We start from the raw sequence: 25966 nt of genomic DNA on the forward strand, positions 1-25966 counted from the left end.
AGAACTGCTCATATGCATTTTGGTTTGCAGAACCAGTGATGTAAATTTTTCCAGATTCAGTGAAATCAAAACCACTGGACTGGTATTTTTCCTACAAGATAGGCAAAGCCAGAAAGAAATCTGTTGGAAAAAAAGATAATTCAGCAAATCAAGCAAAGATGGCTTAAAAGATACTGTTTATCCTAAATTTAGCTGTGACTGTTATATTTCTTTACACAAGATGTCAGAGCTATAGCAAAAATCTGGGAAAAGGATTTTCCCCAGATTTTTTTCCTTTTGAAGTGGAGGAAGATAAACTTGAGACATCAGTCCTGCAGGGAAGGATGTGGATAATTCTGGTTTCATGTTTGGTCTGGGTGGCTGTATCTCAGCTGCCTTTTGAGGGATGCGCCACACTCGTCCTGTAGAAGAAATGTGCTCTGTCAGGCACAAACCCGGCCATGCAGCATGGGCGTCTGAGAGCCTCAGAGAACCTCAGAGGCTGGTTCTCAGTAAGTACAGCTCAGTCTTGGCCACCACTATGCATCGGTATAGAGACAGGATGCCCATGGGCTGCCTGTGAGCATTTCTGCAGGTGTCACATGGGCTGACATCTCCACAAGGGACAGGTGCATCTTGACACAGGTTGTGTTCCAGAGTGGTGCTGGAGGGTGAGTTCTGTTCTAACTTCTGTTTACTTCTATTAAAATATAATACTCTCAAATAAAAGCATGGAACTCTGTGGTCTTGTGTTTGAAGTGTTTTAGCTTCAGTAAAATTTGCATGTTTGTAATAAAACAGATGTAAAAATACAAGTATTTTTCCTGTAGCTGTTGTGTGACAACCTGGTCTTTCATGCAGTGAGACTAGTCTTTTGAATGCAACTGTTCACGTGTTCACAGTGCCAGGAACTTCCATCTTTCATACCTTGAAACTATTAACCTAGAATGGGTAGATATGAAAGGAAACAAATTCAGTCCAATTAATTGGATGTCCCAGCTAGCAAATGGCAGAGAAACAAGCAGGCCTGCAATGACTGCAATGATGGCAACCCAGGAAACAGCCCACACACTCCTAACCTCCCTCAATAAACAAACAGTAGTTTCTGGAAAAGCATTTTCTTCTACATTGTATAATGGCATAGTTCAAATTTCTCCCACCTTAGCAAGACAGTGGCTACAGATAAAAGCTGTCAAGCACCACCAACAGCAGTCCTGAAATCACAACTGCAAGCAAGTCAGTGAGACCAAGATATTACAAGGAAACTTTGACAGACATTTGCTTTCAAGGTTACTAAAAAAAGTATCACAATTAATTCCAGAGGGCATAAAAGCTGAAGCTAGACATTCGTTTACTTGTCTTTGTGCAGGCCTCTGCATCGGGACTGTGAGCCTAGCTCTGAGCTGGTGCAGCACAGCAGGACTCTGCTAACTTCACAGCTTTGCCAGTTTAAATCACAGATTTTGGCCTGGTTTAAGACTTGAGAGCTGTGTCATTCTGTTACCCTTGTTTCTACGTAAAAGAGTAACAGGGTAGGGCACTACCTCAGCAGTTTGGAACGACAGTGGTACCGCTATGGGCTGCTAACTCCAACCTTGTGCCCGCACTTTGGCTAAGAGCCCTCGCAGCGGCGCGGGAGAAACCTACTGCACGATATGTATACGCCAGCACAGCGCTCTGCCTTGAAATAAGAGCCGACAGGCAAAGCCAGTGGAGTACACTGGAAGCATTGTTTTATTGCTGCTTTACTGCTGAGATTGCTGAACGGTCACGAAAATGCCTGGTGCTGCTGCTGCACTGTTCCAGCAGGACGTGACCTGCTGCAGGAGATGGCCGCACACTGCGTCTCTTTGCTGTGCAGCAGCAGCTCATGTGAATGCTGAAGAACTGGAAATATCAGCAGAGTTCTCTCTATGCAACTGAGTTTCCAGCAGCTGGACTACTGCCAGCTAAGCTAGCAAAATTTAGAAGTCAAACAGAATTTCTGCTGGACTGTGTCAGCTGGACTAAACCTACATAGAAACTGGTCCCAGGGAGGCAGAGTGGGCCCTTGGCTCCCCATCCCAGCCCTGCTGGCCCACAGCACCAGCTGGGCCCCATGGCTTTGGATCACTTTATTCATTTCCCATGCCTAAAGGTCCTTGACTGCATGCAGCAATCTTGGATTACAAAGGAGCATAGGCTACATCTCAACTGTTTTAAGTGCTGCCAAGAAAAAAGCGACTTGGGTTAAGCCCAAGCTAGCCAAGCACAGAATTGTCAAACCAAGGCTTTCAATAAATCGCTTCCCAGAAAGTCATGAGGCTGGCATTAAAAAACAAAACTCATGAGGACTTAATAATACTTTGGGGTTCTCTTTATTTCTTTTCCATGTTCTTATAGTCAGGTTTCTCTTCAAGCCTGGGAAGAGAACTTCTTACTTGCTTGGGTTTAGATTTTCAATTCCTAGCTAATTACCAGATTTTGAAATGACATCAAAGAAGAATTTGACTACAGTATTTTAAAAAGTACAAAATTTAGCAACTTTGAAAACACTACTGTTCACATTCCTAATGTGCTATACATGCTTCTAGGATCAGAGAGAAAGATCCTTGTTTGTAACTCCAGTTACACTGTCAGAGGAGGAGCATAACTGATAAGCTTATTACAGCCTGGATTCCCATGAAGTCCCAAACGTGCAAGTACTTACTGGTAAGCTTCCAGCTGGTTTTGCAACCTCTTTTGTATTGTTAAGATATAACAGATATGACCATTCACATCCATAAATGTTTGCAGCATCACCTGGTGTGATTCTTGGGGCAGTCCTGTGGAGGGCCAGGAACAGTGATCCTTTGGGTCCCTTCTAACTCAGGATATTCTATGGTTCTATAATTCTAACCTTGTCCTTCTCCGCATGTACATGGAGGTGTCTAATTTGGCCTCTCACACAACTGCTGGTATGTACTTTAAGAAGCTGAGCCCCAGTGTTGCTTTATACACCGATTAGCATTTGTATTTTGTAGTCATATGACTTATGACTTCCAATGACTGTGAACAACAGCAGCAAAATTTAGTTGAAATTATAACTTTTGTCCGGAGAATATTTTGACATATATGCATTTCATTCAGCCCCTTGCCAGCTCTCCACATTTTCTACCTCCGGCTGTAAAAATCTGATGAACACCTTTGCTCCCCTTCCCTGCCGGTACGTGCCGCATGTTCAGGGTTGTGAGCGAGACAGAGCCCGAGCTCGCTGTGCCTCCTGGTGGACACACAACCCCCTGCCTCGGCGCACTACCTGTGAGCATCACTCTTCCTCGAAGAATCTTACACTAAAGCCTTTCTCATGTGTAACTCAGCTGCTTCCCACTATAAACCAATAGACTACCACTAAAAGGAAATGTATTCCTTCACAGAGGTTTATATGAAGAGGTATTTTTCAAAGGTAGAAAAGATCGGCATGCCGGACCTCATACATCACTCATTCGCTTGCTACCAACAGCACAGCAGGACTTGCAGCATCTACAGCAATCAACATCCTTGTTTGATTGAGAGATTTTACTTACACTTTTTGCACATGTTCTTACAAAACAACTGTATGGACTTCTGAGAAAGAGTGAAAATGTGTTACTGAGAATTCATAACAGCATTATCCAGAGAAATGGGTACCAGCAGACAAGAGGAGTGCATGTTAGGCTGTAATTCATTGCCAACACCAACCTTGGGCAGTTGGAAATGCTTTTTTCTTTAATTGAAGACTCTAATTACTGTCCTGATCAGTATTTGTGACACTGGTAGTAGTGAAAAAGATAGGCCCAGCCCAAATTTACTAGGGAAGTTGTTGTGGATTTTGGTCCTCAACTCCTGTCCTCCAGTAGGAACAAGTTGAATTTCAGGGTGTTATTATACATATGAAAATTAGGAAAGCATCACACAAAAAGAAGAGTCTGTTTTATGTTAGACCAAAGGTCCCTCAAGACCCATATTTTGTCTCCAGCAACTGTAAAATTTGACACCTGGGAAAGAATCTAAGAATAGAGCAAACATTGGTTTCCCCAGAATACGTTCCCATCTTCCAACAACATGCAGGTGAAGGAATTCAGACGTGAGCTGGATATGGTGCTTCTGTATTTCATAGTGGTTTTCCCTTCCACGACGCTGTATGGTTGCATTTTGAACACACTTCAAGGCCCCCTATTGATGGACATAAATAATCACAATGGAAATCTGGCTCTAATTCAGTGCTGACAAATTCTGCTTTTTTTCGAGTATTTCACATTACACTGTCCATGTACTTTTTCATCTTATCATAGGAAGGACCTGTTGCTATGAAATGTTATGCATAACATTAAGTTGAAGAATTTCAGAAAATCAAAAGAGTAAGAAAAGTTTTTCTGTGTAAAAACTCACATATCTTTCTATTAAAGAGTATCAAGACCTTCAGACAACTAACTTTAAAATCCCCTACTCAGAGATGCAAATTCTCACACAGATTTCACAGTCTATTATGTATGACAGAACCATGGCTTTGAAGCAATGGGTTATTTACAGTTTAGCAGAATTTCTTGGCAGTAATTCAGCTTTCTGTCATAAGACAGACCCACCTCCTCAGCTTTCCTCTCTGAGTGGATAAAAAACACCAGGCTCTCTGCCTTATTCCTAGGGAGCCACCTCTTTGAATGACAAAACACCAAACATTTCTATCTGTTTCCAGCTGTATTTCAGGTGGAAAGTAATTTTCCAAAACCAGCAAAGAAAAAGTAATTGCAAATAAAACACGCTCCTGCCCTCCTGCACCACAGTTACCAGGTCCTCACCAACAAGTGCCAAAATTCCCAGATCTCCCTTTAGCTATAGAATCACTTGGCAGCTACAGACACTTTCATGATATTTGGATCACCTGCCCTTTACATAAAGGCTTACAAACCAAAATAATTCCCAAAATAAAAACAACCATCCCATAAGCATTTTGCTTGTCCATTAACCTCTCATTGGTTGATGACCCCTCCTTCACATTTCTGCCTTTTCTCAAGCATGGGTTACTTCAGACCTCACCCCTCTTAAGTCCTGTGCTCTGAGCTGAGGGTAACAGAGTCTGTGTCCTACTCACTCAGCTACAGATGGAAACTCCACTTCTGGCTGGATGGATTCTTTCCTTTCTCTGGCTCACCCTGACTATTTTAACTGAAAGGGATAATTTGACACAATTTTACTTCCAAGAAAATCCTGATTAAAATACATGTTCACAGAGAACTTGATAGTGACCAGAAAAGCTAATGGTATATAGAAGTCTGATTACTTGGCGGATATTTTTGTTTCCAAAATATCTCTAAAAAAAAAAAGCTGGATTTCTATTTTGTAAATATGCATTCCTGCCGTGTTTCTTTTAGATAGAAAAGCAGGATACAGAGAGACTATCTAGTAATTTATAGAAATTACCTGCTGCTGATGATACACATATTTAATGTTTGTATCATCCTGAATCTTGGAATTCTATGTCAAATAAAACAATATGTGCTACCTTTTCTCAGCAGCATAAAACAATCCAAGCTGGGATTGCTTTTCTCCCAGGACACATCTTGTTCTGCACAGTGGGTCTCCAGGATGGTTGATGGAAGTGAAATGCCTAGAAACTGCTTGCTTTCTTCTTTTTCCTTTCTTTTTTTTTTTTTCCTGTTAGTTTTTGCAAAAATCACCCATATGAATCCACCCCACACCTGACTCCTGAACCCTAAAAGAGCAAAAGAGACAGACAGGCAGGGAGAAGAACGACCATATCAGCTTCAACCCAGATTTCCCAGGTCCAACTCATGAAGATGGACAGAAGAGGAATGATAAAGCAGAGGACAGAAGGTTGTATCAATACCCATGCGTTAACTCTCTTGCTGAAACTGTTTGCCACCTAGTGGTTTGCTGGCCTCCTAAAAGTACAATCTTAAAAATAGTAAAGAATTGGAGGATATAATTACAAAAAAAAAAAAAAAGTTCCCCAATGTGCAAGAACCTATACAAAAAACCCCCCCCCATACAAGAAAAGATGAAGCACCTCTTCCAGAGAATGAATATCCCACAGAAACAAGCAACAAAAATTTGTACATAACCAAGGTGAGATTCTGAGAGAAAATGGGTAAACACCTATTGTAGTTTGTAGTTTTTCTCTTTTATTTCACTGTGCTGCTCTTATCTCATAGAGAAATCCTGACCTAATTTGCTCCACCATTTTCTTCAAGCTTGCCCACCCAAAATTGTACATTATATAGAAATTATGAGGGAATTAGAGGGGTTCTGTGTTTAGGGGTGGGGGATGTCAGGGAGCAGCAAGATTTAGCTGCTTTGCAACAGAAGGTGTGCTAGAAACTAAGCACAATACCGAGGCAGGTGAAAGTAGTCACTTCATCAACAAGGAGCCAGGATGTGGAGCAGCAACCCAGGGCCAAGATTAGATCGAGAGACAGTGGTCAGGATCAGACATGGCCCATATGGTCACCCAGCAGGGCTGCAATGGCAAGGCACGTCTGAGGCCAAGCCAGGATGCCAAGTCAGCAAGTCTGGATGAGGGCCAGACGCGTGGAGATGCGAGGCGGCGTGAAGAGAGCTGCTGCACAGCTGCACTGCAGCACAGGTGAGGGCCAGTGCAAAGCCACGGCTTAAAGGTGGCTCTCAAGGGAGAGACAGGCTCCTGCTGCTGTCTCTCTTTTGTCACAGCTGCTCTTATCAGTGAAGAAACTGACCTTGGACTCTGCCAGCTAAACTTCTGCAAAGGGGTAACGTGCTCAGGGCCACGGCAGTCAGAGGTCTGGAACACATCCAACACAGGGGAAGCAGGAATTGGCCTTTTTTGTTAAAATGGCACATGACTGAAAACCACACATGAAAGTAGATGGAAGCAAAGTTCAAAGACCTTACTCTGTTCAGCTTGGGCAAACCAAGGACTCTTGCTGTTAATGATGGCTTCATTAATGAGAAGCAACAAAGGACATCTAGGTTATTAACTGACCACACTGATTTAAAGCTCACTGATTTGAGGCTACTGATTTAATTTGTACATGAAAAAAAGATCAAACACAATCATAGGATGCATCAGGGTTATACTGATACAGGGACACTCAGACTCATCCTCTATCAGGGACACACTATGAGACTTGAAGTTAATGTACTAACTAGTCACCCGTGTTTAAGAACAGGCAATTCAAACTAACATATACACAAATGGCTCAGTGGGAAAACCAGGAGGACAGTGAGAGTTTCCTGTATTATGGAAGGAAACTAGTAACAACAGAGGCTAAAATAAAAGGGCTGGAGGAGGTACAACAAATGATGGGTGAACATCACAAAGAACAAAATCTGTTTTAATTTGTGAGCAGCCCTGGCTGTGGAAAATTGGCATAAATATTTCTATACTCAGAATAAAATTAATAAAATAGATTAATTGAAATTTGATAAATAATTAGGCTTTTTCCACTTCCAAAAAATGAAATTTTTGGACTGTTTTTAAGTGCAGTTAATACCAGCAAGAAAACTTTAAGAAATGGATAAATTATTCTTTATTTAGTTACTTGAGTTGAATGTGACAGCAAAGGTTTACATTAGAAGGTCCAGAGGGTCCCTTTCAGGCTTATTTCCAGCATTAACCATTAATTTACAACAGGCAGCCTTCTGGTTGAAGTCAAACTAGATTACGTGATCTTTTGTAAGGCTCTTTCGGCTTTACAATATTAGACGTCCAGCTAGAACTGTATGTATTTAGCTGTATAGTGCCTTAAGATTATGCATATATAACCCCATGCTGTAGTGACAGCATTGAAATAAACTGCATTATTCATGGCCACATTCTCTTGTGTTGCAAAAGAGTGAAACCCAAAGAAAATGAGATCAGTGTGGTGTTTGGATCACTTGGTTTATGGACAGACAGTTTGGAGACTCTTGACAATTCCACCAGGACATTTCCACCAGAACCTACTCTTCTCCTTAAAGATAATACAGAAGTTCAGTTTTATATTAACTCCCTCTTCAATCTTATTCTGATGCAAGAAAATTATAAGGCATCAAGAATAATCTTAGCAACCTCAAGTGTATCAGAAGTATCATTTCCTCCTCTTTTTCTCCATTCATTTCCATTCCCGTTTGAAAGAATTATTTCAAAGTAATTGTTCATTTCTTCCTTATTCACTTAGAACTCTCCAGTCAGGGTGTGCTGGAATGAAGGGTATCTAGATAACCATCTGATCAAAACTAGCAGAAGCAAGTTAAGCCTGCATGTGCAGTCTGTGATTGCTCAGGAAATTTCAAAATTTCCTGTGGCACATGCTGGTACTTAAGCCATTCACCATGAATGTTTACTGCCTGCTAGACCCTCTGACAGCAGCACTTCTGTCCATTTGCTGATGCCCGTGTTGTAGAGGTTGGATCTTCTGTTGTAAGAAATAATAATGAGGAACTGGGAATTTCTCCATGGTCCTGCTTGGACAGCATAGGCGGACAGCTCAGACTCCCCAGCTGCCAGCTCCACTTCCCTGGGAGTTCCACATTATTATAAGCTATTTCAAGGGGGTCCCAGGTAGCATCGACCACCTGCCCAGCCTGGAGCTGGAGCCCACTCCCCCACGGGCCAGGCCTCTGAAAGGAGCGAGACAGATTTGTCTTTATAAACAAACCATGGGTCTGCTGCTAGGTAAAAGCTGGATACTGTGAGGTCAAAGAAACAATGGGAGGAATTCCACTGACTGAGGAAAGGAGTGAGAGGGATTTGTCTTTACAAACAAACTGTGGGTTTGCTGATAGGTGAAGATGGATGCTGAGAGATGAAAGAAGCAATGGAAGGAGCCATAAATTCCATAGGAAAAGAAAAATGGGGGGGTATACATTAGAAGGGAGTCTGTATTAAGCAATTCGGGAAGCCGGTACCTCTCAAGTACCTCAGCCAATGGGGAAAGAGAGAGGGAAATGCAGTCGGGAAATTAGGATAAATAGGAGGCTACGCCCTCCAAAAATTTGAGAGACCCCAGGGGAATGCCCCATGGCCTCTCCCTTTATTAGAATTAAGTAACAGGAGTCCTCTGTCTCCTTTTTGGACATAAACCTCTGGTGTTTGTGCATTAATTTTCCTGACACCTCCCTAAAGGGCATTTGGGATGTAGTGACGACCCTCTGGGTGACGCCTCCACTGCGTGTCATCGCCGAATCCTTGCTGTGACACGAAGCCGCTCGTGGACCCAGCCGGGCAGGCGGTCAGCACACGGCGGGCTCCGCGCCGCCGCTCTCCCGGAAGGCGAGAGCCAGCGCCGGGACGCGGGGCGGGGGCGGGGCGGGTCAGCACGAGGGCAGCAGCGGGGGGGGACGGCGCTCGCGCGGGCCCCGCCCCGCGCCTCTCCCGCGGCGCCCCGCCCCTCCGCACTTTGCGTAACCCCGCGGTCACGCCGGCGGGGGCGGGCTGCGCACTGCGTAAACGGCTGCGAGAATCGCCGCCGCGCGCGCCGCGGGCGTAAGCGGCGGGACTTTGCCCCCGCCCCGAGCCCCAGCGCTCCCGTCCCGCCGCCATGGCCACCCCGGGGCCGGCGCGGCTCCTCCGGGCCGCCGCCGCTTCCTCCCGCCGCTGGCTTTTCTCCTCCGCCTCGCCGGCAGCTGGGCCGAGGCCGGGCTCCGCCAGCGCCGCCGCTGTCGGGAGGACAGCGCGGCCGTTCAGCCTCTCTGCCCGGGCGGTGCTCAGGTAAGGGGGTCGCAGCCCGGAGGCGCCGGGCGGGCTCCCCGGGGCGGCGGTCCGGAGGAGCCGGACCGTCGGGCCTCGGCGGTGAGGGCAGCCAGCGGCTGTCTGTGGCACGGGCCGCCCGAGCCGGGCTAGCCCGGGGTGACCTTCCCGCGGAGCCCCTGGCTGGTCCCGGCCCCCTCCGCCCCTCACCGCGCCTGCTCTCGCTATCCCGCCGGCGGCTGCTTGGCGGTGGCGCTCTGGGGGGGCCCTTCCCCCGAGCTGTGCCCCGTAGGGCTGTGCTGGGCGAGGCCCCGCGCCGGGCGCGGGTGAGGCTCAGGGTCGGGGTGACCTGGAACTCCGTTGAAATGGCTTGTAACGTTATGGACGCTAAACCAGGGCTCCTGATGCTCAGACTGGTTTTCCAAGAGATTATGACCTTATTAAACTTGCACTTTTTCTTTTTTCCTGGTTTTTTTTTGTTTGTTTTTTTGGTTTTTTTTTCCCCCCCGTAAAAGTCTGGCTGGGCTTGTGGTAAAAGTACAGCACATATCAGAGAGATCCTCATACTTAAAGTATCTTCTGCCTTTGGTATAGTTCCTCTGTACTGAAGAGCACTTTTACATCTTTCTTTATGGAAAGACTGGGCGTGACACTTAGTGCCATGGTCTAGTTAACATGATCATGTTTGGTAATAGCTTGGACTTGATGATTTCAGAGGTCTTTTCCAACCTAATTGATTCTGTGGTCAGATCTAAATGTGCAGAGCTCCTCCTTTCCTCACCAGTATGTATGAGTAGGTGTTTCAGAATGCTTTACATCTGTGGGCATTAAATATTCTACAGTCCACAGCTGTAGTTTTGATGCTTATTACATGTTGTCACAGACTATATATGCACAGCCTCCTGGCATGTAGTTTGTATATTCAAAGATAGGTCAGAGTCTACAGCTAACTTTAAGTATTTAAAATGCAGAAGTTTTAAAAGCTTGATGTATTTGGTTGCCACAGAAGTTTTCTTGACTTGGAACAGGACCCGCAGTCAGCAGCCCAGCATCAGGGGTCTAGCCTGGCCTGTTTCCACAAGGTTGGGATAATGCCCTCGACATCAAAACTGTCTCAATACTTTGCTTTTAAACTCTGCTGTAGGTGATCTTTGACTTTGTTCCAGCAGATAATTTAATATGGAGAGAGAGACTTTTCTAGCCTAGGACTCCCATATGAGATGAATTTGCTAGTCAGATCTCTTCTCTGAGGGATCCTGCTGGTAATCAGTTGATTTTGAGATCCCTGCTTTGCAGTTTTTAATTAAAAATATAAAGATGTCTTTGTGAAGTATTGACAGGGGTTTTTTTAAAGTTATTAAAATCATTGAAAAAAGAATCCTATAAAGGGAAAGCATTTCCTTATGTAATAGTAATGTAAGACCTGTAATCCCCTCATGTCTTTTACAAACAGGCTGAATACAGAATAGAATCTACTTATATTTGTTTTGCAAGCACACCTGCAAAAAAACTTACGCAAACAAGTATTTCCAATGTTGTTTATATACTCAGTGTCATAACCTGGCTGAGTGAGTTGGAAGAAAAGGAAAATTCTTGTATATTATTGTTTTCTCCATTTATGCATAAGTTACTTTCTCTGGGCATCATATTTGAGACACAGTTCCCGACCTTTATAGAATCAGCCAGTGTTATTCCAGTAAAAAGATACATCATTGTTTATGTGTGTAAAATTAGCTGTATTTGTGTCTAGAGGATGATGACCTCACTGTACTAAACATTACCTGAGGTGATTCCTGTGAGCAGAGGTTTCCAAGGGTTTCAGTGGAGATCAGGCATTATGTTTTCATTTCCATTTCCTCCTTTCTCTTGCTCCTTTTTTATCCCATATCCTTCCTTTTAATTTCATGGTGAAATGTAGTCATTTCAGATTTCTTTTATACCAGTCTGGTTAGCTGTACAATGTTTTTGGTGCACAGCATAATAATTGCATGCTTTAAAGCTTAGTTCAGATTTATAACTTCTGTTAATTGAGGCCAGTATAATAGTTTAATTCATGGAACTCCTCAGGCAATTAGGGCTGTTGGATTTGCTAGTTATTAAAAGATCTGAGAATAACAGAGCTGGTCTCACCATGTGCAATACCAGGCTAAAGTTGTTATGTTTTGTTTGGAGGAATGTAAGAGGTGATTCTTAACTTAGAAGAAATAGCTGAAGATTCAAAGGATAATTTTTTTAAGGGGGAAGAAGTAGCTGTCGAGATTTTTGCAGTATTTGCTATTATTTGCATGGGAGGGACAACAAACAGCATTTACAGTTTTCTGGTGCTCCTCTGTGCCTTTGCAGTGTGCTTAATTTAGAGTATCCTTGTGAAGCTTGATAAAAAATGCTGATAGTGCTGTGGCAACCATATGAAGATATTGGTTGTATTTTACATCTGGTGAAAAGCATTTTTCTGAGCATGAATTGGGATATTTATGCTTCATGGAGATAACACAATATAAATTGTGTTCTTCCTGATAATCCTGAGGTTATTCATACTTGCACGGACCTGGCACGTGTTTTGTGTTAATTGCCTGTGACTAGTTCGCAGCGTGATGGTATTTGGATAGTTGTTTTTCTTGATGCAGACGATGTCTGGGTGGATAAAAACCATGTTATTTGAAATTTATAAAGCCTAAATACTGTTTCATGCAGATGTGATTTTATTTTTTTTAATGGTATCCCCCAGCCATTGAAAAGATTGGCTCAGTGTGTGTTTTGAATGTCTGACTAATCTGATTATTACATACACACACTTCTGAAAGTATTTTCACCACCAAGTAAAGCACTAGTGATTTTTTAAAAAAATATTTTGGCTATGTGAAGAGTGATAGAAGGTGGCAATAGCAAAAAAATGGATCTACTGAAAGACTTAAGGAGGCTAGATCTAACTTTACACAAATAAATTTTAGTTTCAATTATAAATCAGGGTGGATTAGGTCCTTTTGAAAGATTAATTACTGTGTCAGTTTTTAACAAAAGTCAGTGACCTGGTGGTGATACTTCAGTCTGTCCCCTTGCTAAATGCCACATCATGAAACATGCACAGCCACCGTGCAGGTCCACAACTGGCTGAAGCAAATACCAGATTGTCCCTACTGACAAGGGCATCCCACTGCTCTTTTCTTGTTTTTGTTGTGGGCAGTGGCACTTTAGCAATTTTGCTTTCTGGTCCAGTTGTGTCTACTTTGGTTTTATGGCTGATTTGCAGCCGGGTTAGCAAAAGGAGTTGGCTTGTGGTAAAACTGGTGTAAGGATGATGGCAGGGTGATTTGGAGTGGGGATCACCCGAACCCACATGTTTATACTGTAAAGAGATTAAATCAATCTGACCATGAAACCTAGATTGTGTTGTTGCAGTAACGCAGCCATTCTAAATTGGTGTAGATTTCATCTAAGGATCAAATCTGACCCTGCTGGTTCTAACATCTGGGGGTTATTGACCTGTGAAGTTTGGCTTTCAGCCAGTGCATTCCCACACCGAGTTTATTGCAGGGCATTGTGAGCGCTGGAGAGACAAGGAACAAAGGAGCAGGGGTGGGGCTGTTCTTCTTGTGACACTGTGGTGTTTTATCAGATTCAAGTGTAACCACGGGTGAAGACAGCTTCAAGTGTGTTTTGAAAACTGGGAGGGAGTTGACTTGTCTTTTACAAAAGTTCCAGGGACCTAATGGGTGCCCAGACATGTTGCTGTTTGGTTCATGGTACTTGTGATTGCCTAATCCTATAATAAAGAGTATGTTTAGGATATTGGAATAAATATTTAGTACTTGCCATGTCTATACCTTGGGCAGAGCATGCCCAGAAATGCAAGTACACATTGCCTTGTGTCTCCTGTCAGGGTTGTGTTTGTCATGTTAACAGAAATATTTCAGCAAAGGAGAGTGTACTTTGAGCTCTGGAGGGGCTTTTTGAAGCAGTTTAAAATTACACCATCAGACGTTTACTTAGACTCTCAGAATGTGAATCTGTACCTTTCCAGATGCAGTCTAAACCCATCAGTTGTAAACTCCCAGAGGAGGTGGTGAATTTTAGTTGGTGAATACTAGTTTATCTAAGTGGGTTCTTGTTTCCTTGGTTCTGTTGTGGGAGGTGTTAACATAGCAGAGGAGCAAAATGAAAAGCAGAGTGGTTTCTTCAACCCCCACAGAACGGTTTGCTGGTGGTCCTCAGATATCACAGGTGACTGTGCAACATAAATCACATTCTGTAAAGATACATCTTTAAGATTTCTGGATTTTTTTATAGTACACACTTCAGTTGCATTCTGCAGGTCAGCAAGGTCAACTCTCCACTATCAGTTATAGTTTTAGAATGAATTTATAGTTAATAGTAGCTTGTGGCTGCCTTCTGGAGAGTGGACTGAGGGATGATAGGAAAAGAATTGATCATGACATCATAATGAATCATCATGAAGCACACTGCTGCCAGTGGAACTTAAAAGTTGTGGCAAGGTATGAAGTCTACAGCAACAAACATTTATTGTTCTTGTTTAACAAGCTAGGACTCAGATTGGTAAAAACACATATTCTTTTACAGCCAGTTATAAAAGTAATTTGTTCACTGATGTTTCAGCATGGCCACTTTCAAATTTTTCCTTTAATATTCAGATGTACAGGTTAGAGTTTTCCAGGGGGTGACTTGATTTTCAAGTTTACATATTTTTCTTATGTTATTAATCACTCAAGGCCCACAGTTACTAAGAAGAGTATGGGTAGTATGGAGCATGCAGTTCTTAAACATGGATTTCACATGGAAACATAAATTTTTGATTTAGCTTTTTGGTTGTTCTATTTGTATCTGTCATCTCTTGGCAGATTTCTTCACTGTCCATCCAACAAGTTTTTGTTTTGCTCACTTACTGTAGGAAAGAAAATTGTCTGTTTAAAATTGAACATGCTGTATTTTATTAGTATATTTAAAGCTTTCCTTTAATTTGGGTGTGAAAATATTATGGAATGCAAAAACATAAGTTTTTTGCATGTTAAAAGCTTTAGTCTTAAGATATTTTTGTGCAGACTTTGAGACGTATTTCTCGTTTGAAAACAATTGTTTGAAAAGCAAAGAAATATAAAACCTTCTTTCTTTGAAACCTGTGTAAAAACTTTATACTTCACTAGAATTAATATTTACAAGATGAGCTCCTAAGAGAATCTGTGTGTAAAACCAGGAGAATGCTTTTGGAGTATTTCCATTTGTGGGAGGAGAGAAGAACTAAATTTTGGAATTAATAAAGTGAAATGTCTAAAACTGTAAGCAGAAATAGGAAAGTTTAGAATTTATCCTAAATAATAATGATGAGAACAACAAAAAGTTCATAAATCCAAAGCCAGAGTTCACAGAAAGGTGTGGAGAGAAACATTTAAAATAAGCTCCTTTATTTGTTAAAAATACAAATATTGTGCCTAAAATAATTTGATTGTGTTTGGTGAAAGGCAAAACATCTGGATCCCTTATAGCTTGTAGTGACAAAACACCCTCTAAGGGTTTTTTTTTTTTCTTACTTTTCATGGTTTTTGTTCAATGTACAGCAGTAAATACCTGTACCTGTTACAGCTTTTAAAAGCCAATAACTTAGGTTTCTCTTTCCTTGGAGTTGATAGTAGCAGTATCAACTACTATTTTAGTGGTATGCAATCAATTCTGAAGCACTAAAAATTCTAAGATTCTTTAATTCTATTATGTAATTTTCTTTTTCAGCTCAGAAGATAAAATAACTGTTCATTTCATAAACCGTGATGGTGAGAAATTAACAGCCAAGGGAAAACCTGGGGATTCACTGCTGGATGTTGTTGTTGACAATAATCTAGACATAGATGGTTTTGGTAAGTAGATTCACTGAACATTTTATTCAGTGTCTAGAAATGACGTTCCTCATTCATTTAGATTGGAAAAGACCCTTAAGGTCATTGAGTCCAACTGTAAATGAATATTTATATGTAAAACCTAGCTGTACTTCATTTGGATTTTCTCCCCTTCTTTTCCTCCTTCAGGTGCATAGAATATTTTGGTTCAAGTTTAAAAAAAATACTTGGGGTATATCCTAGATCTTGGCTTGAGTATTAAAGAGGGGAATGTGAACAGAGGGCTGTCAAAGTGGAGTCTGAAACATGCCACCTGCAGACCTCTTCTGAGCAGAAAGGTTCTGTTCTGGAGGCAACACAAAACTGGTGTATTCCTAACAGTGTCTGGTTACTTCTGTAGTGCCATGCTGTCTCAATTTATTGCCAGGCTTTTTGTAGCATCATATATGTGCTAGAGGAGTGCACAGTGAAAGTAGCAACCAAATCTGTGTCAGTTAGCAGGGAAGAGCAAGAAGTTTAATTCTTATTAAAGAACTGGGGTAAAGGAGACCTTGTGAAATTCTAACTTGGCACAAATTCTGTTTAAAATCAAAATAGGAGGAAGTTACAACATCTCCCTATTTCTTCAAACTTTTGCACTTTCCATAGTTAGAACCATAGGACAGTTTGGGTTGGAAGGGACCTTAAAGATTGTTCAGTTTCAAACGCCCCTGCCCATGGGCATCTTCCACTAGCCCTCATTGCTCAAACCGCTAGACCACGTTGCTCAAAGGTATTAGGTAATGGCAATTAAATACCTTGGGAAGGTATTTATGTGAACATGAGCTGAAAACTTAATAGAAATAATGCAGGAAGTGGTAGTACAATTTTCAGAACTGAATGCATAACATGAAGCAATTGGTGAGAGAAAAAAGCATCAGAGTATTGTAGCACAGTTTGAAATTTGATGTGTGTTCTAGTTAAGTGCAAATAAATTTTACTGCTAGTGATAAAATCTTTGATAATATTTAAAATCTTATACTTAATATCTGAGACAGCTCTTAGGTCTCTAGAGTTGGGTATATCTGGGGAAGAAGAATTTTCTCTTAAACTTGCAATGCAACTAGCTTTATGTATCACTTACTAAATGACTCATTTAGGCTTATGTTTGGTCTGCTTGTATGCTACAGTAAATGTTCTCTGTGTCAATATCCACTGTGTTAAAGCATTGTGGTAAAGTGGGAAAAAGCAATGCTGTCAATAAAAAAGCCAAACTGAAAACTTGGGATAACGTAGCAGTCTTTAATTATAACATGTGCTAGTCCCATTTTAATAACCACTTGATAATGAAACATTGTACTAGGGCAGGGAAATAATGTAGTAAAAATGTATGTTCTGTGTTCAGGAAAAAAGTAATGAGGGAAAAGTAAAATGTAAATCCTGCTATTTGCTTCTATCACCAGGGGGCATCCCGTGTGCATTAGTGATAATAGAAATATCTTTGTATAAAGGGTTACATATCTATTGAATGATTTAGCTGCACTTAGTTTATTTGTTATTGCCAGTTTTACAGTTGTGGAAAGACCTACTACTGTTCAAAGAGCCTGGTCAGTGTTCTTTCCTTTCCCCCCCTCATCCCTTCCCTTGCTTCCCAAACATTAAGGATGCTTAAACTGCTGGTATGACAAATTCTATGTTTGGCACTTCAGTTAAACTGCTTTTTCATGTGTGTTTGAAGACGTGATATAATTTAAAAATCAAATGTTCTAGTACAGTGTCATGCTCACTTTGAATACATGCTTTTGATACTGTAGCAGCATGGTGCTTTCTGTGTGGTTCTTGTGGTCTAATGATGAGTTCCACTATTTCTTTTCATAGTAGTGGTTATACATACAACTTTGCTTTCCTTATTTCCATATGATTACAAAGGTGATGTGGTCACAGTATTTTTGGTTCTGCTCTCCCTGGAAATAAGTAAGTGAAGATTGGCTAATGTGTTGTCTGCTTCTCTTCTATCAATTTAAATCAGAGCCTGAGGTTTGTAATCTCCATGGTATTTCGCTTTCTCCCCTCTTCTTGAAGTTGTGTATTTCTTTTTCAACACTGTGGAGAACTTGGTGCCAGCCCAATACAGTGTCAGGGACAAATTTGTTAGATTTCTAACTTTTACTGTGCTGTGATGACCTAATTGCTGTAGCAGGCAGGTGGAGTTGGTGCTTGTGCTGCTCAACCCCAGCACTTGTTAGAGCCTTGACTCGTACTGGAACACCTCATAATCTATGTAGGCCATCTCTCTCTAGGCTGACTACCTTTGTTCCTGTGAATTAGTGTTCTGTTGAGTGAGAAGAAATAAGTATAAAATCCCTCCTCTCTCTACTTCTAAGGAATTTTTTGTGCGTAGCAGGTTTCTGCTGTTGAACTTCTAGAGGAAACCTCAAAACCATGGGAAAGAGAGATAAGAAGGATCAGCATAGGAAATAAATGAAGTAGTGTTGATGGACAGCATTGTATGCTTTTGCATTCTTATAGTAGGAAGCTTTTCTTCCTTTAAATGGTGGAAAGGGGATTAGTTAAGTATTTTAACTAATCGCTTAGCATTTTTTAACTAATTACTTAGCATTTAAGTAAATTTTAATGCTACAGGAACTGTAGAAATACTATTAACAGTTGAATGCAGAGTAGGTATATGAATGCAGGAATATATGGAACATTAATTTTGCTAATCAACCAAGACTTCTTGTATGAGACAAACACATGTAGGATTTCTTCTGAAATTCAGCTGCAGTTTGAAACTTGGATTTTCTGTTATCTTGATTTATTTTTCTTTAGGTGCATGTGAAGGAACACTAGCCTGTTCAACTTGTCATTTAATATTTGAAGACCACATATTTGAGAAACTAGATGCAATTACTGATGAAGAGATGGACATGCTGGACCTGGCATATGGCCTCACAGAAACGTAAGGCAACATAACACTTGCCTACATTACTTCCCCAAAGAATGGGAAGAAAGGTTTGCAGATGGGGCAGTCCAATATTCTTGGAGCACCTTAATCAGCTTTTGATGAATAGCTGAATTCTGTTACACAAATGGGACTGCCAAGTTTAAATGTTGTTTATCTGAATTCGTGTTAAAAAGATGTCACTATTGTTTTTGTAACGGAAAAGTGTCAGTTGCCCGTACTTTGTCTTCAGAGAGGTCTGGTGCAGAAATGTTAGAACTGAAGAACGACTGTAAACCCAGTTCCTGCCATGAAAGCTCTGCCACTGCTGTCCTGTGTGTGAATTTTCTTGTTCTTGTTTCTCTTCCCTTCTGTTTTCTGTCCCTTGTTAGTCTGTAACTAGTTAATGTATTTTATGAATGTGTTTACATTAGTATTTTAGGTTTTGGTCAGATCTTCTTTTCACAGAATCACAGAAGGGTTGAGGTTGGAGGGGACCTCTTGAGGTTAACTGTTCCAACCCCCTGCTCAAGCAGGACCACCTAGATCTGATGCCCAGCACCATGTCCAGACAGCTTTTGAGTATCTCCAAGGATGGAGAGTCCACCTTCTCTAGCCTCTCTGGTATTTATGTACATTGCTAAAATCCTTCCTTCAAGCCTTCTCTAGGACAAACAGTGTAGAGATATGTCAGTGTACATACTTGTTATGCTTTGACTTATTTCAGAGGGCTCCTTGTGCACACAAACCAGATTCCCTTTTGGGAGAAAGTAATCCTGAAGTGTGCTCTGACTGCTGATAGAAATTAGGATTACACTAGTGGTACTCTAAAGTAAACCTCTGTTCTGCATCACCCCCACCATCATACATCTTGTAATTAGGGTGCCACATCCTCATCACAGACCCATTCCAGGTGGGCTGTTGCACTTGCTGATGCACAAGTAGCCTTTATCACAGAACATGCCCTCAGGAACAGTAGGCAGCTGTGCCTTGTGAGGTTTCATAAGCCTCACGTTTCAATGGAACTGCTTGTTGAAGTTTTTGAGAATCTTTCCAATGATGTCAGAGGCTTTATACGTGGTCTGTATAGCATAGAGTTTTTTATGACTCTGCAAAGAAGTACTCTGAATTAACTTGTCTGTCTCCTTATATCAGTAAAGGGAATCCTGTACTCATAATTTCTACATGACAATACACTTTCTCACTTCAGGCAAATCTGAACATTTATGGGAGGTTGTAAAGGCAAAGAAGTCAAGCTATGAGAAACTTGTTGTAGCTTCTTTTGTTTTATCCTTTTTCCTGTCACACAAAAACCCATTTTCATTTTTGAAAAAAAACTGTATGCCTATTAAGCCTACCACCTACCACACTAAAGAGTAACTTTTAGGTTCAGGGCCAAAATAATTCCTAAATAGCTCTGGAGGGATATGATATAATAAAAACCTTTGTTCTTTGGCTACCTTTTAAGTAAAGGTTCAAAGCAAGGAGAGTTTGCTGAAGAACTGGGAAACAAGCAAGCCAGAGCTCTCTGTTTAAATGTGTCTATTTTCCTTCTAAGTTCTTCATACCAAATTAAGCTTTACACCCTCTGAAGGTATTTGGTACTTCTGTTAGGTTTTCCTAGCATCACACATTCTCCCTATGGCCAGGGACCTTCCATATATGTGAGAGGATGACTCTTCTGAAAGACAGAGCTTCAAGTGGCTGGTATTTGCTGCAGGTTACCTGGACTCCTGTGCTGATGTAAATTTGTGTAATGGAGATGCACTTCTATGTTCTGTCATAGGTATAAGCATAACAGCTTATTCTTGTCAGTGACTCTGTATCTGGGAAAATTTCAGCCAGCAACTGCCATGAAAGCTCATGTTTTTTAAAATGAATGATTAATTAGGTTAAAATAAAATTGTTTTGATTAACTGCAGAACAGTAGAAAGTAGTAAGATGGGGGAGTGCAAACCCTGGCAAGTTAAAATAATACTACAGTAGAAAATAAGCTGAGAAACAGCTTGCAAAAGTAGACAAATATTTTTGTTTCTAACCTATCAGAAACAGGAAACCCACTACAGAGCCAGTGGGTGATGTACAAGGTGCACGTAAAATAGAGCAACCTAACATAAAAGTGAAGTTTCTTTTGCATTGTTACTTCTACACATTTTTTGGGCTGCCCATGTACTGGAAGGTTTCTTTGCAGAGGGTGTCCTGGTGTATTTTGTGATCTTCTTTCTAACTGATGTATCCATAGAAGTAGTATCACTGCAGGTAAATAAACTGAGTGGTAACAAATAGTAATGGCTATGTAGCGTTCACCCAGGAGCTCTATTGGCATTCAATATGGCATTTTTGACTTGCTGTCTGTAAGGCTTAATTAGTTGTTTTGAAACTGTTTCCACATCAAAGGAATAGGAAGGTGGCAACCCAACTTTTAAAATGAGCTCAACATTTTAAAATGAGATTGGAGCTGAAGAACACTGTTCTGATTCTGTGGGCTGTTGCTTTTCTATACTATCTACTATGGGCAAGGAAAGAATTCAACAAAGCTTTTGTAGAGGGATGAAGCAGATATGGAAATTCTTCATGTAAGTCACTGAGATGAAGAAAGATCTTGTAGTTCATGCAGTTTACTTAGGTCTAGAAATCATTTACTAAATTTTGAGTTGCAACAGCCTAAGAGCAAAGGCCCTGTAAAGGATAAGTAATTGGTTAAAAAAAACCCCATATCTTTTAACAAGAAGTATTAAGCTGCCTGGTAAGAGTATGTGGTCATCAGCATGATGTAAAGGTGATGGTGATAGGTTTTAATTAGTGTGAGCATCCTTGTGAAAGACTCAGGAAAACACAGTGAGGAGTAAGGTTTATTTACAGTGATGTGGCAGTATCATCACCTGCCTGTGAAAACATGCACAAGGATTTTGTGCTCTTGAGCAATAGGAAATGACATTTGGAATTAAAAGGCAAATGCAGATAAATGCATATGGAGAGGTGGATAAAAGAGTGGGAACTTCACATTCTTGAAACAGGCTGTCAGATAGCTAGTGTCTTGCCAGAGACTGGTGCTACAGAACATTGCCCATCCTTGCTGATATCTTTAGTATTCTATACTTAAATACTGAGGCATGGACGTTGAATTAAAAGTTATGCCAGCAATAAAAGCAGCTTGTGATGTCTGCAAAGTTTTGTTGTGGTATTAAATCTTCTGATTTTAATTGCTCATGTTCAACATCTGGTTTTCTCATGCTGAATGATAGGTCTAAAAATGGAGGATGACATCTGCTCCAGTGCCTTGATTACGTTATCCTTCTCCTTCCTATGTTTCTTGTCTTTTCACTCTTACTTTTCTGGTTTAAATCCAATTTTGAGTTTTTAAGTTTGAGAACATTGAACCCTGGATGGGGGTGGTTAGGCTTTGCTTTTTCTGAGACAATGAATCTGAATGAAAGCCTTTATCCCTTCAGAGATGCCAAATGTCCCTTGTGAGATCAAGCATCACTCCCTGCACTGGACTGACCTGTTAGTGACCCACTGAAAAGGGAAGGGTCACCCGTATTCTGCATTCGCAGTAAGCAGGAAGTACTCAGTGTGGGACTTTCCAGTGTGCTGAGCTCTGGGTCTGGCTGTAAATCCTGACTATTGCCACACAGATCCTTGTGCTGATGCACATGGTTTGCTCCTGTGCTTGATTAAGGCCCTGCACAAGAGTGGCTGTTCCTGGTTCGTGGTGTTTGGGATGGCTGAGTGTTGGACACATAAGGGGGTAAATGCTGTTAGATTGCTGGTGGGCTAGAACTAACAACAATGTCCTGTTTCCCCACAGATCACGTTTAGGCTGCCAAATCTGCTTGAAGAAATCAATGAATGATATGACTGTTCGAGTACCAGAAGCTGTGGCTGATGCTAGACAATCAGTAGATATGAGTAAAAACTCCTAAAAGAAAATATCCTAGGGGTTTTAAAGAAGCTTAATTATTTTTATAACTTATTTTTAAATGTGTAATTAAATATGGAAACTTACATAATTGTGAGTTATTTTATATGACTATCAATATTAGATTAATGCTATTTTAATTTTCTTTATAGAACCTCTTATATTTTTACGCTTAAAATGCAATAATACTTCTTATAAGTAATCATTGGATTATAAACATTAGCAAGTGTATTACAGATTTCATATAACATTATTCTGCCAAAACATTTAATGACATTTAAAAACTGGATCACTTGTACAGGACTTCTCCTAAAACAAACCCTGAGTATTTCTAGGTGTCACACATGGATGTGTAAGAGAAAAGAACTTGTAGGACTGCACAGGGTATTTTTGAAGTGTTGCCATTAAAGATGGTGTGCTCAGAGCTAGTTTGGATTCTCAGTAAATATGATACTTCCTCAGCAAATAATGGATTTTCAGGATAGGAATTTTCCGAACTTTGGAATCTTAATGAGATATGTGGCAAATGTTGTCTTGCAAAAATACTGCTAAACCCATGAGTTCTAAGGGCCATGTTACGGTTTAACCCAGCAGGCAGCTAAATGCCACACAGCCGCTCACTTGCACCCACCACTGCCCAACCCCCTTCCAAATGGGAGGGGGAGTAGTCTTGGGGGGGAAAAAAAAAAGAAATATTCATGTGTTGAGATAAAGACAATAGGACAGAAACAGAAAGGAAAACAACAGTAATAATGATAAATAAAATACATAAAACAAGTGAGGCACAACGCAGTTGCCCACCAGATGATGACTAATGGCCAGCCAGTTTTGGAGCAGTGAACCCCAGCCAACTTTGGCCTCAGTTGGTATTTTGAGCATGACACCATACAGTCTGGGACCTCCCTTTGGTCACTTGGAGTCTGCTGTCCTGGCTCTGTCTCCTCCCAATTCCTTGTGCACGGCCAGCTCCCCTCATTGGTGGGGTGGGGTGAGAAGCTGAAAAGGCTTTGACTTGGTTGTTGCTAAGCTGTGTTTACACTATAACACCAGTGTGTTATCAACATTATTCTGATTCTAAATCCAAAACAGCACTGCACCAGCTGCTGGGAAGAAAATTAGCTCTCTCCCAGGTGAAACCAGGACAGGCTGATGCAGGATCTTGGCACCTGCAGCTTTACAATGGCCCAAATCAGGTATCGGTAAACCTCAACAGTATGTACATTTAACTGCACCACAAATACTGGAATAGACAGGACTTAGAAGAGGGAATCCTTGGAGCTGTGTAATGGGAAAACATAGCAACTGGATTTACAATTTACCCATCACAAACTCTTACTGTACTCTGGAGATGGCTGAGTTGGGATTGAACAGGGCCGTGTTTGTCAAAATCAGATTTGTTCTGAAATCTTTATCCTTTTTTAGTTGTGAGCTTGTGCAGGAGGCAGTCTGATGTTAGGTAGGGTGTTCAGCTTGAAGAGATTGCTAGATTCTGGGCTTTGCTCTCAGGATCATTTCAGTAATGGTTGATGTGAAATGACCAAGTATATTTGTTTCATAAAAATGGCCTAGGTTCCTCAGAAGGTATAGGGAAACCCCTGCAGTGAGATGGTGTCTGGATTGATGATGAAGAGCTTTCAGTTCAATATTGTTTTAGTCTTCCTAAAGTAGCCCAAATAAAATAATGTTTCTAAGACTATTACTCTCTCCAACTTTACATAAATACTTATATGAACTGGTTATCACCAGTAGTTGTTACCTTCTGATTTTTTTGGGCATTTTTCTATATATATATATATATAAACTATGTTTGTTTACATTTGAATGATCTAATGAATTCATTAATGCTTTGTTTGAACTGGCAACAATGACATCTGGACATCTTTTCTTGCATTATTATATGTATGGGATGGGAGAAAAATTATTTTTCCAGTGTCAAATATTTGGATTATTTTGAGCTTTAAAAAGGAAGTCCTTCTTTGTTGTAAGAATTAGTATATTCTAGAACTGTATTGAAAATAGATGTGGGTCAGATTCTTTTATTTCCTGAGTTACCTCATTTCCTTCTGAGTTACCCTTCAGCTTTGCCCTAATGCAAGATATACTAATTGTGGTCTGCTCAAAACTTAATCATGAAGGGGTTTCAGAATACACTTCTTATGTCATCTGATTCAAACTAGACTTCAGAATTAAAGTTTTCAGGCTTTATGAAGGGCATAGAGTAGAAGGTCAGGGAGAAGGGTGGGCGTAAATTGACGAAATGTTCTGAAGATGCTGCTGTCCTCCTCTTCTGCTGCTGTGACTCTAACCATGACTTAGAGGTTGCCTTCACACAGACATTAAGGTAAATCTCACTTTGTATTGCCTTTGTCCTGAGCTCATTTATATACAGTTATTACTATTAAATCTTGAGGGTTTGGGTTTTTGTACATGAGACAGCTCATCAGCTTCTAAGAGAGGGAACTTGGGTCATAACCAGATGTGCTGTGCGTTCGTACATCAGAAAGAAATCTGAGGTTTCAGTATAGCTGTGAGGTTTAGGGGTAGATGTTGATTATTTATTGAGTTTTGGGGTCTTGGGTTTTGTTTTGGGTTTATGGGATTTTTTTTTCATTGGGTTATTTGGGGTTTTTTTTATACAGCACCAGGTACTTCTAGTGGGAATCTTGAAGTGCTTAACACTGTGTTAAACAAATGTGAAACAGCTCCCAAGTGAGTTTTCTTTCTAAGCCAAGGTTGTTTTGTTGTGCGTTTCCTGTGACAGCTTCTCATTACAAAGACTTTGACTCTCCTATAGTGTGCCTGTGGAATGAATTACTCAGCACAGCAAGGCAAAAAAGGACACTTCGAAGTTCATTTTGAATTCTAGAGGTATCCCATATTGCATGCAAATGGAAATCTCAGAACACAAAGGAACTGACTTGTAGTCCCCAAAATTCACAGCTCAGAGATACTAGTTTATTGTCAAAATGATTTGCAAATAAATCTTATTTTTAACCTCTTTCTGACACCTCTTGTTTTATGGATTTTTCTTTCCTTCTTCTCCAAGCTATTGGATGTATTTCTGGGTGAAAAATGGAACTTACCCATTAAAGGTGCATGTTTAAGTGTAAGTATGAATTCTTGTGCAGTGACACACAATTATAGTATCAGTATTAGTTGAATACATATTTACTTCCCTGTCCAAATAAAATTACAGGTAATTTGCTTTCTAAAACCATTCCTTGCTCTGCTAAAAGATGGGGTGAGTGGGTTTCTTCTCTCTCCCCCCCTCAAAAATGAGGAGCAAATCAAAACGGGAGTGGTGGGTTGCACTTGTCTTCTGTTGCTTGTGGGTAAAAAGATCCTTTGGATTGGGTTGTTTGTGAACAAGGCCAAAAACATCCCTCTGCCTTTTCAAGAGTGGAGAGGAGCTTGTCTGTGGCTCTAGACTGTGTCCCTTCCCTCCACCCCTTCAAACTGCAGTCAGGCCCAAGCCCGCAGTCCCACCTGTGTGATATTTGGGTGTTTGTGTGGTGTCTGAAGGGGAAAAAAGGGTGTGCCTCGCATTTTCACACCACCCCATCTTGCTATGTCAGGAGAAGTTCCCATTATCTGGACTGCAAGCTGTCGTGAGAGAGAGAAAAGGCAAGTTCTGTAGG

General features: G+C 41.0%; 1 protein-coding gene across 2 annotated transcripts; it reads left to right on the forward strand.

The window, feature by feature from the left end:
• Positions 1-9376: 9376 nt before the first annotated feature.
• On the forward strand, positions 9377-25333 carry FDX1 (ferredoxin 1). 2 transcript variants are annotated; one of them, XR_014226258.1, is made up of 5 exons: positions 9377-9664; positions 15383-15507; positions 18295-18424; positions 22218-24669; positions 25090-25333. XR_014226258.1 is itself a non-coding variant. In XM_082277506.1 (4 exons), exons 1-4 carry the CDS (start codon positions 9495-9497, stop codon positions 22330-22332), a joined length of 540 nt encoding a protein of 179 aa, XP_082133632.1. In that variant the 5' UTR covers positions 9377-9494; the 3' UTR covers positions 22333-25333. The 2 variants fall into 2 exon arrangements, 1 of the variants encoding a protein (XP_082133632.1); XM_082277506.1 differs by having other exon boundaries at positions 22218-25333.
• The last annotated feature ends 633 nt before the right edge of the window (positions 25334-25966 follow it).

The sequence above is a fragment of the Coloeus monedula genome, assembly GCF_965178545.1.
Source record: "Coloeus monedula genome assembly, chromosome: 3".
Classification (NCBI taxonomy): domain Eukaryota; kingdom Metazoa; phylum Chordata; class Aves; order Passeriformes; family Corvidae; genus Coloeus; species Coloeus monedula.